At 38.9% G+C, this 12532-nt stretch overlaps 1 protein-coding gene across 1 annotated transcript in view; it reads right to left on the bottom strand.

Annotated features, from left to right (window-relative positions):
• LOC136863623 (KICSTOR complex protein SZT2) overlaps positions 1–12532 on the bottom strand; it is an 874751-nt gene that overhangs the window by 773023 nt on the left and 89196 nt on the right. Inside the window, 1 exon segment of the mRNA XM_068226020.1 lies at positions 8890–9027. Coding sequence (XP_068082121.1) covers positions 8890–9027 — 138 coding nt within the window.

Raw genomic sequence — 12532 nt, 5'->3', positions numbered from 1 at the left:
GATCACCTTTCTTGAAGATAGTGATGAGGGTAGCATTCTTCAAATCGTCAGGTACTTCTCGACTTTCCCAAATCAAGAGGATGAGTGTGAAAAGTCTAGTCTTCAAGGGTATACCTCCATTCTCTATCAGTTCCAGAGGGATGTTATCAGGACCAGGAGCCTTTCTTGGTTTTAGCTGATTGAGTGCTTTGGTAAAGTCTCTGTATGTGGGTGGAACTGCCATCCATGGTTGTTGGGGCTGCTGAATGACATTACGAAGAAAGTCCTCGGCGACACTGGAGGCACGATTTAGAAGTCCAGAGAAATGTTCCTTCCAACGCTCTAAAATTTTTCCATCATCAGTTAAAATGATGGACTAGTCAGCAGTCTTCAATGACCCCGATGATGATCGAATTGGATCGCATATCACCTTAAACTCCACCATTGTTTTGTCCCATGTTCGGAATGGGAAAGGAGGAGGGTTAGCTGGCTTCGCAACCATCTGTAGAAACTACTAACGCCGAGTGTTGAGCGGCGGTAAATAAATCGACCCACCATAGCGGCCAACGGCTTCGAGCGGATGGACTTGGCAACTGTAATGCCAATGGTCCACTGCTCCTTGGTTTATGTGCTGAACATGAACTCTATTATTAATACTTAGTTCCACCTGCCTAATCGCTACAAGACCACTCGGATGCATCCTCGCTCAAAGCAGTAGCTTATGCTTGATTATATTATCACCAGGCAATGTGACAAAAAGAAATGTCCTGTTACAAAGACTGCAAGAAATGTCGATAACTGCTGGACAGATCACAAGCTCTTTTTTTGCCAGTTGAGTATCTCAGTCTGTCGTAAACCAAAAAGATCCATCCAAAACCTGCCCAGAAAGAAATTTGATATTTCTAAACTTCAAATTGAATCCACTGCTACAGATTACAGAAATGCAATCTCAAACAAACTGGCTAGTCATCCAGCCAGCAGTGATAGTACAAATCAGCAATGGGCCATGCTTCAGAAGGTCATCACCAAGTCAGCTGAGGAAACAATTGGTTTCGTGAGGGAAAAAAGACAAAATGAAAATAATGAAGAAATTAAATGTCTGATCAATGCCAAATGGGAAGCCCATCTATCCTATCTTCAAGATCTGTCTTCCAATGTGAAGAAATCACATTTCTTGGAACTTACAGGAAAATGTCAGGCACAAATTAGGGAAATCAAGAATAACTGGTGGCAACAAAAAGCTGAACTTTTAGTTTTAGATTATTTTCACTTACTGTACATATTGCATAAAATGGTACCTTGATTCCAATTTATCAATGATTATATTTCAAGCTGATGATGTTCTCAAGGAAGAATGAAACATGTAGGTACTTGAAATATTTGAAATAAACACTGTGAGCTTGTATTGTGTAGGTGGGACTTTTCTGTAGTTTAACATATCCGATGAGTCTAAAATCACTATTACTTGGAGTTAATGAAAGATATTCGTAAGCAAAAGCCATAGTGGTACCACAAACTGAAATGTACATTTTAAAATAATATGACCGTTTTATTTTATTTCATTACCAGCAAATTACAGTGCTGTTCTAATTTGCAAATATATTGAAAATAATCCATTTCAATGACTTAATGAGATTTTAAAATAAATTGTCACAACGTGTAAAATATGTGTTTCTTTTGTGGCGTACTCAGTGCCCTGGTGTACAGTTAGTGTCCCTGAAACAACACAGAGTACGGTTCCGGGCTTAATGGAAGAGTAGCTGAAAGACGTATGGGATCGATAGCCTGGAGCTTTAGTTTGTAAACGAGCCATGCTTGCTCTCAACAGTTTTCATGGCCATTTAGCAGAGCCAGTGAAAAATGAAATGTCCCATCACAACATGGTGCCGGTCATAATACAGGCTTATGATACTTTAACAGCTGCTAGATGTCTCGGTTAGTAAACTTTTCAAAGATAATCTCTGCCGATTTTATGGGGATTTAACAAAAAAGGGCACACTTAAGAGACCTGCCAGAGAACAAGTGTGCTCTCGGATTCTTCAGGTTTGGACTCTGATTGTGGAAAAAACTATCACAAGGAGTTTTTTTGCTATTTGTTTTACGTTGCACCGACACAGATAGGTCTTATGGTGACGATGGGAGAGGAAAGGCCTAAGAATGGGAAGGAAGCAGCCGTGGCCTTAATTAAGGTACAGCCCCAGCATTTGTCTGGTGTGAAAATGGGAAACCACTGAAAACCATCTTCAGGGCTATCGACAGTGGGGTTCAAACCCACTATCTCCCGGATGCGAGTTCACAGCTGCGTGCTCCTAACTGCACGGCCAACTCGCCCGATACAAGGAATTTTAGGAGGACTGGGATATGTGATGAATGGCCAAGGTGACGACATTACATATATAGATGCAAACGACACAGACTCCAGTAACAAAAAATGATCAATCTACTATTGTCGTGGCCACCAAATTAGGCGGGTGAGGAAAACTGCGCTGTCGTCAGATATGGGAACGGCGAAGCGACAAATGGTCGAGAGTCGCTTACCACCGGGCACGGATTGGCAACGCTGATTGTGCAGTGCTGTCAAACTGAAGCCCATCCGCTCCAGGCCACCTTACCCGAGTCATTCCCTGGCATGCAGCTGTTGAGTTCGCATCGTAAGTGCAGTTAAAGATGGATAGTGAATGTGAATTGATTTGGGCTCAAGTCAAGAGAGAAGTGGCAGAGAGGAACAAGACATTCAAAATAAAGGGCGTAGAAAAACTCACGTCAGAAGCCATCGACCGTGTGACTGCTGCAGATTGGGAAAAGTGCTCCAACGCGTGGAAAATGTTCAAACAGACGATTGGGCCAAGGAAATAGTAAGGGACGAAAGAATGGAGCCATTCATCATCAGTGTAAAAGACGACTCGACAGATAGTGAGATGAGTGATGACAGTGACTAAGACTGCCTTGAAGCCAGAAACCGATCCTGACTTCATTGTAAATTAATGTAAACCTATTCTTTAAAGTAGTTCTTTTTCTATATTACTCGGTACAATATACAGTATTCAAATATTTAAAGTTATAATGTAATAAAACTGATACGGATTAATATGTAATCCGAAAGTATTTACGAGGTCCTGCAGCCTGTGCTGGTGCGCGCGCCCCGAACTGCCTCAGCTTGCGACATTTACACGATCGCTTTCCGGGGCATTTTCCAGGAATATTACAAGACTCACGGAAATATGTTTCAGATAAAAAATATAAGTCAGGCGATTTTTTACATTTTTCTCGCAGACAAAATTTTATTGGCTGAAGAAATAAAGACTTGGCCGCTTACTGAAATTTTCAATACATGAATGATTCTACGGATTTAAACTTACTCATTCAAGATTTTATTTTTCATAATTATTTAAAGTGGTTTGTATGGAAAATAGTTATACCACTGGAATCAGCAGTCTTTTCTGAAGCTTGTAGTATAATTTGTTTCGAAACATTGTATGAATTAACATCAGGAGCTTCAGAGAGAACAACTTGCCTCGCGCTCCGAAATGATGTGTTCAGTTAGACATTTCTTCGCCAGTTGCTACATAACCTTGGCAACAGCGTAATTTCTCTGACCCGCCTAATTTCGTAGCCGCGACAATAGTATGTCTTACGATGAAAGCTGTGGAAAATAAAATACATGTACACAAATCTGTATATACTCTATTAATTAGCTAATATTGTTATGCACATTTCATGCATGATATTTAACACTGCATTGTTGGTGTTGCTACGGTCAACTCAAAAATCAACTTACTCAGCAATGCTAACATAGTCGCCACATGAACTATGCGTGGCGTTTGAATAAAAGTATCAGTACTGCCCTAATCTTTATGTCATTATAGTAATTTGGTGTTTAATATTAATTTGAGAAATGAATGAAGTTTTTGTCGTTATTTACCAGAAGTTTACTCCTTTTCATTTTTTTTTTTTTTTTTTGTAGTCATTGCATTAATTTCTTCCCCAATCCTGATTTTTGGCATCTACATTTCAAGAAAAAGCAGGTTAGTATAATAGTAAAGGAAAGATATGGAAGTCAGAGACAAATTTGGAAAACAAATCATAGAGGAAGTCTGCAGCTGCCAGGGACAGATCATACTTGATATTTTATCTGAGTATGTAGAGAATCTGGAGAAACTGCTTAACAGTAAGGACACAGCCTTTGAAAAGGAGTACAAAAACAAACATGAGAAATACAGATGAAAATGAGGGCTGTTGGATTACATAAAAATGTGGCTGAATGGACAGCTAAATTTCTAGAAGACAGAACTCAAGAGAATTAGAGTAGGTGAAGTGTTATTTGATCCTTAAATGATTATGATGGGGATCCTGCAGGGCAGTATTTTTGGAACTTTATGTTTACTTGTAAATTACCAGAGACCAGAGAACTGGAATCACAAATAAGGCTATTTGCAGATGATGTTTTACTGTACAGAGTAGTAAATGAGTTACAGAATTGTGAGTGACTGCCGGGGAACCTATACAATATTGAGAGATGGACAGCAGATAATGGAATGATGGTAAATGGGATGCAAAGTCAAGTTGTAAGTTTCAGCAAGAGGAAAAATCCTCTCAGTTTTAATTACTGTGTTGATCAGGGTGATAGTACCTCATGGGGAACACTAAGTACCTAGGTGTTAATATGAAGAATGTTCTTCATTGGGGTAATCATTAACAAGGTTATTCAGAAAGGTTACAGATCTTTTCACAAGGTTATAAGAGTATTTAGGGTTATAGTAAGGATGTAAAGGAGAGGGTGCATAAGTCTCTGTAAGACTTCACTTAGAGTATGGTTCCAGTGTATGGGACCCACACCCCACACCAGGATTACTTCATACGAGAACTGGAAAGGATCCAAAGGAAAGCAGCATGATTTGTTCTGGGTGATTTCCGACAAAGGAGTAGTGTTACGAAAATGTTGCAAACTTTGGGCTGTGAAGACTTGGGAGTAAGGAAACGAAATGCTTGACTATGTGGTATGTTCAGAATATATAGAAATTTGAGGATTTCCACCCAATCAATAATATTTTTAATCACCCTTAGAGATGAAGTATATTAAAAAAATATGCAGTACATGTTTCATCTCCTACAAGACATCCTCAGCTGCTTCATACAGTTTAAATTAAATTAAAATTAACATAACAGACATTGACAATGATCTAGTATAGTTATAAAATTCCAAGTCCTAGAATCAAACTAATGAGTATGTTTATACTTCCATAGAACAACAAAAGGGCGAGTGTTCTGTCTTTCTCACCAACTAACATGCCAATATTCTCTTTCGTATCATTCCAATCATAGTTCGTTTTTCTTCTTCTTCAACATACTTATCTTTATTGAACACTGCACACATGAATTCCACAGCTTTTTTAATCGAAACAGCTCAATACGCCGTTCTTTTCAACCTTGAGAAATTCTCCCCGCTTCAATCAGGATTAACTGAGAAAACTTGTGCATAATGTGTTTTATATTAATCATAAGAAGCAGGAATTTTACTTTAAAGATAAATTTTAAAGTGTGATTATTGTAACTTGAAGAAACAGTGGATGTTTTTTTCTATTTTTAAGACTAATCTTATGACTCAGACTTTGTTCTAAGCATCTTTTAAAATGTTCTCAGTGCATACTGATTAGTCTGATTCTGGGACTTAAAAAGTTATAAATATACTAGGTCATTGTCAATGTCTGTTATGTTCATTGTAATTTAACCCTTTCCCGCCCGCATTTTCACTCCGCTTATCCCCAGGTTTCAACCTATTATTTAGGAAAAAATTAAACAGACCGTATTGTTTCAGAAAAAGTTAAATACAGTAAAAACTATTGATCACAATGAATTCAAATTTTCAATAACATTAGAAAATATACCATCACATCCATTTCTCTGTTTATTGAGTCATAATGTGTTTTTCAGCCCCCCCCCCCTTCTGGTGATACTCGACACAGAGACAGTCTGCATTTGTCACATTCCCATGTTGTCTGGATCCCTCAAAACCAATAATCACGTGATTTTGGAAGTGGAATGATGCCCATGTATATACGATTTTATTTCATCTGGGCAAGTGTCTTCCCATTCTGTTTTTATTTTACCGGAATGCGACTGTTTGAATGCTACAATGTTATATACGTAATAGACTATGCCACTGAATAGTTTTTCTCCTCCTAACATACGTAAAAAACAATATTTCCTCTAATACTCTTTCCGAATTATGCGCAGGTTCAACATCATCCATTTAATCATACGGAGTAACGAAACGTAATATTTGTGTTACCTGAATTGCCATGGCATCGCCATTAGGTCCGAGTTATCGATATTCGTTTTCATTCATATCACTGTTATCACTAAAATTATCTTCGTTGATATATTATTCACTCATTAAAAATTCACCTGCACCCCTACTCAAGGATGCTGTGTCACTTTTTTCGCCCATATTCAGCTCAGTTTCAATATACGCGATATTCAATCCCGCCATGTTCACGAACGAAACAGCTGACCCAGGCTCGCGGAAGTTCAAGACCGTTGCCTAGGCAACGTCAAGACAGATTATCGCTCTTCCTTTATTTCCTAAGACTTGTAGATTGCACTGCGTGTTCATAAATGCCTTATAAACACTTCACTGAAGAGAAAAATAAAAAACTATCTCACAGATCGCAGACGAATGAAGATAATGCAGTCGGGCGCTTTCGGGCGCTAAGGACCGGAAGGCTAAATGAACATGATATAGATGTTGATTCCCATAGGGAATCTGAAATATTTGTCCTGAATGAGCAAATTTATAATACCAATATAAATGGTCCGTTATTGGACATTATAAATTTTCCAGCGAGCTCATTCTTGGTTGCCAGCGTTTCGCCCTCGTGTGCTAGGGTGGGCTCATCAGTTGGTACCTAGCACACCTACCAATACGCTGGCTAGTGCATACCGTGGAGGCCACCGCGTAGGCCAACTGGAGCCACCGGCAGTGCCAATGCACTAAGAGACTTTGTCTCATCACTAAAAACTGATGCCTGCTTGGCCATCAGATGATATAGATGTTGATTCCCATAGGGAATCTGAAATATTTGTCCTGAATGAGCAAATTTATAATACCAATATAAATGGTCCGTTATTGGACATTATAAATTTTCCAGCTAGCTCATTCTTGGTTGCCAGCGTTTCGCCCTCGTGTGCTAGGGTGGGCTCATCAGTTGGTACCTAGCACACCTACCAATACGCTGGCTAGTGCATACCGTGGAGGCCACTGCGTAGGCCAACTGGAGCCACCGGCAGTGCCAATGCACTAAGAGACTTTGTCTCATCACTAAAAATTGATGCCTGCTTGGCCATCAGATGATATAGATGTTGATTCCCATAGGGAATCTGAAATATTTGTCCTGAATGAGCAAATTTATAATACCAATATAAATGGTCCGTTATTGGACATTATAAATTTTCCAGCTAGCTCATTCTTGGTTGCCAGCCTCCACGGTATGCACTAGCCAGCGTATTGGTAGGTGTGCTAGGTACCAACTGATGAGCCCACCCTAGCACACGAGGGCGAAACGCTGGCAACCAAGAATGAGCTAGCTGGAAAATTTATAATGCCCAATAACGGACCATTTATATTGGTATTATAAATTTGCACATTCAGGACAAATATTTCAGATTCCCTATGGGAATCAACATCTATATCATCTGATGGCCAAGCAGGCATCAATTTTTAGTGATGAGACAAAGTCTCTTAGTGCATTGGCACTGCCGGTGGCTCCAGTTGGCCTACGCAGTGGCCTCCACGGTATGCACTAGCCAGCGTATTGGTAGGTGTGCTAGGTACCAACTGATGAGCCCACCCTAGCACACGAGGGCGAAACGCTGGCAACCAAGAATGAGCTCGCTGGAAAATTTATAATGTCCAATAACGGACCATTTATATTGGCTAAATGAACAGTCGGGTGCTTTCAGGCGCTAAGGGCCGGAAAGAGTTAAACTGTATGAAGCAGCTGAAGATGTCTCCTAGGAGATGAAACATGTACTGCATATTTAAAAAAATATAATTAATCACTAAAAGTGATTAACAATTGTAATGATTAGGTGGAAATCCTCTAGTCTCTATATACTCCGAATATTCAAAGTCAATATGGAACAATAATGAAATGTATAACTTGCAATACGTGGTATGTTTCGAACTGTGGAGAGATGGTGTGGAATAACATTTGTAGACGAATAAGCTTAATCAGAGCTTTTAAAAGTAGTGAAGATCATAATAGGAAGATAAAGTTGGAATTCAAGGGGGCAAAAAAGGGGCAAATATTAATTTACAGGGTGAGAAGTAAGGGACTGGAATACATTATCAAGGGAAATGGTTGATAAATTTACAAGTTCTTTAATAACGTTTAAGGAAAAGTTAGGTAAAAAAGTGGTAGGTGATCTTGCACACGGGCGCATGGGTGACAGCCCTACATGCAGATCACTGATGACTAACTGATTAATTGATTGACTGACTGATTGATTGAAGCAAATCTAAACTAGAAGTAAAGGACTGCAGTCAAATTAAATCAGGTGATACAGAAAATGTCAGGTCAGGACATAAATTCTTATCTGGGTAGTATAAGAACCAATGATGGCAGGAGTAAGGATGACATTAAATGTAAGAGTAAACCAAGCAAAGAAATCTTTTCTTAAAAAAATAATTTACTAACTGCGGTCTCTTACATGCATAGGAGAAAGATGCTCCTGAAGACTTGTATGAAGTGTGGCATTGTATGAAAGTGAAATATGGACAATAACAGGTGCAGAATAAAAGAGAATAGCAATTTCAAATGTGGTACAGAAGTACCGTATCATTCAGACACTGTACTATCCAGAAAACTTCATAAAAAGGTAAACTGAGCTTATGAATATGTAATGACTTACTCTAAGTGCTTCAAGTTGCTCATGAGCAATACCAGCCACCTCAGCTACAGCATTCTCAAGCTGTTCCAGTTGTAGGTGAATGTTCTGCAAGAACTCTTCCAGATTCTGTGGTGTAACCTGCCAACCTTGCACTAATACCTGAAAACATTCAGTACAATACACTGATCAGTAATATTGCAACCTACACCATTAATTACCTAAAAACAACTCCAGGTCATGGTGAGGAATGAGAAAGTACCTTATATAAAAAAAAAAGGGAAAACGGAAATATACAGATAAAGGTCTTCCTTATCCTCAAATTAAAGTTTAAATCTTCACCAAATGAGGCAGTGATTTTCAACCACTGGTAAGCGTACTGCCGGTGGTACTTCAGGTGTTTTCTGGTGGTAAGTTTGGCTGGCCAAAAGTTTAAAATGTGAACGAATAATAAAATATTAAAATGATACTAGAAAGGGTTTTTTCAGAATTATTAATGGCTACATTGCTTCAAATGTACACGATGGGCAAAATAAAACTAGCCTGGAAAATATTTGCAATACAACTGACCCGGGATTGACCCTTGTTAATGAACATCACAGAAGATACTGGAAATGGCCACCGTTGATGTCAATGCAGTGCTGTGCTCGATTTATCAAACTGTGAGACATGTGTAGCAGGTCTGCTTGAGGGATAGCAGCAATAGCATTTTCAATGCTCTGCTGTAGCTCTTCCAGTGTGTGAGGATTATTGGAGTACATCTGACCCTTCAATTTACCATACAGGTAAAAATCAAAGAGAAGGGGCAGTTTATTGCACTGCCCCTGATGACTGTCCTCTCCTCATCGAACACCTCATGCACTCGTGACAAGGTTGTCAAGGTGGTGTGTGCTGTTGCTCTGTCTTGCTGAAAATATCCCATATACTTAAAAGGTATGGTCAAATGTTCCACCTTTACAATACTCATTTTTATTTATTTAATTATTTAAATAACATTTAAAAAATAACAGAACATGTTTCATCTATCTTGTAGACATCATCAGCCGAAAACATTTGACCATACCTTTTAAGTATACTTACGACAATACGGGCTTTATAATGAAATTTATTTTATGCAATATCCCATACAGTCGCTCATCTTCAAGGAGTTGATCCACATATGGATTAAACAGCATCCGGACATACCAGTTAGCATTAACAGTTTGGTGAAAGAAGTGTGTTACGATGTGGACACCTGACATTGCGCACCACACAACAATCTTGAGATTATGCAACGGCTTTTCGACATACTGATGGGGATTTTCTGATGCATAATCGCACGTACTCGGTGAGTTCACATACCCTGACAGGCTGAACCAGGCCTCATCCGAAAAAATGAAACACTGGAGATCCAAATGTCCTGACTCCACTTCACTCAGAAACCGCCAGCAGAACTCAACATGCGAAGGTTTGTCTGGACGCTTTTAACGTATGCACAGCAGTAAATTTTAAGGATACAAATACAGGTCATTTTTGAAAAAGTCTCAACACGGTGATCTCTTAATTCCCACTTGCACAGATAAATGGCATTGAGATTTTGTCAGACTTCATTCCAGGCTTTCCTTCACTCAAGCGATGTTTTCTGGTGTTCGAACTCTTTTCGGATAGTTACGGCTTTTATTCGCTACAGCGATCGTTTCATGCCATTTTGCTACTAAGTTTTGCATTGCAGACCTTGCTGGAGGTTTTGCCAAAACAATTCCAGTCTTAAACTCTTGCACAAACAGTTCCACACGTTTTCCACGAATCGTGCTTTGCATAACACTCAACAATGAACTCACCCTGTTTTATCGTGAGCACAATTTTGTGCTGCATTCAACAGGTCACTAAACACATCTGCTCCTCCCACTCACATGTAATGACACAGCAATGTACTCCGGACAGAGCATACGGGAGATCCGCAAGCGCAAACATGTGACCAACTGACTGATGTATTGAAATCGCAGTTTCCAGCATTTTGTATGATGGGCAGTTCTCCTGTTCATTAACAAGGCTCAATACTGCGTCAGTCTTATAAATTTTTTCCGGGCTATTTTATTTTGTCCACCCGCTAATATGAAATATTTCACAAAGCCTGCCACCAATTTATTGGCAGGTGAGCAAACTGAGTTTTTTTTTTTTTGCTTTGATCCCAGTTTCAACCTCCTTGGAACATTATTTTATTCTCTCGCCATCTTATGGCAGCCGTCCAAACCACAGTCAAGTGATTGCACCAGTCCGTTTTAACTTGTATCTCAGTGCAATAATGATTACGTATTAAATTGAGAAGTGATTATTATGCACTGCTACTAAAAGGGCAAGAATGGATACTACATATGAAACATCAGGATGCAATTCCCAGGAAGGGCCAGCAGTTTTGAATGCAGGACTAGCTGCACCACACTAGCATGTACAGCCTCTCAGGCAGAGAATGAGTGCTTGATATTGTATGTTCCTTGCATTTAATATTTAATCAGCTTTAATTATTATCCAATATTTAATCAGATTTAATTATTATCCAGATATAATTCATGTACATGTAGATACAAGCACTGTTGATATCCACAACAAACATTATATCTGTAGGTTCAACTGTTTCTGAGAAAAGCATCCCTGTGAGAAATGTCATTCTTATTTCGAGTGACTACATCTATTCCAGGGCCAAGCAAAGAGAAGTATGATTCTGCATATTTGTCATATGGATTCACTCATGCAGGAGAGGAGAGTGATCCTATTCCATAGTGTGTTTTGAAACACTACACAATGGTTGCATGAAACCATCTCATCCCTAATGTCACTTGAAAACAAAGGTTAACAGCTTACAAAACAAGAGTGTAATTTTTTCAGGGAAAATAATGAGACCTTGGAGAGAAAAAGAGGATTACTTTTTAAAATGAGTATGCAGTTGAAGCGCCATTCAAAGCTAGTCTGATCGGAAGGCTTTGAGAAAGGAGCCTCCCCATGTCTTGAGAACCAAGATATTCCAGGTCTGATCATCGCAGACAATAGTCTTCTACTTACATTAACACCTGTTGAAACGAAAAATAGTATTAATGAGATAGTAAGTTACTGCACAGAGTGGAAACTGAACATTTCCCCAGAAAACCAGAGTTATGGTGTGTAAAAGGTGTGACAAATTCTCAAAACATGAACAGTGATGGATGGATAAGACAAAATTGGAAGTTGTTAAAAAAAATATTAATACCTAGGGATAAGTAGCAACGGCAGACGGACAGAAGAGATTTTATAAAAAATCAAAAATGAAGGGAGTAAGTGCTCTGACTAGTATAAAAAATACCAGGTAGAAAGATGCTGAACATCAAATATATATTTTTTTAAATTTAATTCACTAGTTAAAATAAAGTTGTAGTATGGAGCAGAAATTTGGGGAGTAGATGATGGAATTGTAGCATTAGATGTAGTTCTATGTAAATTTGCCAAAATAATAATGGGACTTCTAAGCTGTAAAGTAAACAATGGAGTGAGAATAATATGTGAAGGGGTGAGTATACGACCAATATTGTTAAACAAATAATTAAGTACTGGTTGAGGCTAAAGACGGGGGCAGGAGGTGAAATTTTTAGGGTATCATACCAGCACCAAATGAAACATCAAAATCAGGTTTATGGGTGGATGGAGTGAAGAAACT

This window comes from Anabrus simplex, chromosome 2, assembly GCF_040414725.1.
Source record: "Anabrus simplex isolate iqAnaSimp1 chromosome 2, ASM4041472v1, whole genome shotgun sequence".
Classification (NCBI taxonomy): Eukaryota; Metazoa; Arthropoda; class Insecta; order Orthoptera; family Tettigoniidae; genus Anabrus; species Anabrus simplex.
The sequence above is the reverse complement of the archived record's forward strand: the minus strand, read 5'-3'. Positions and strand labels throughout refer to the sequence as shown.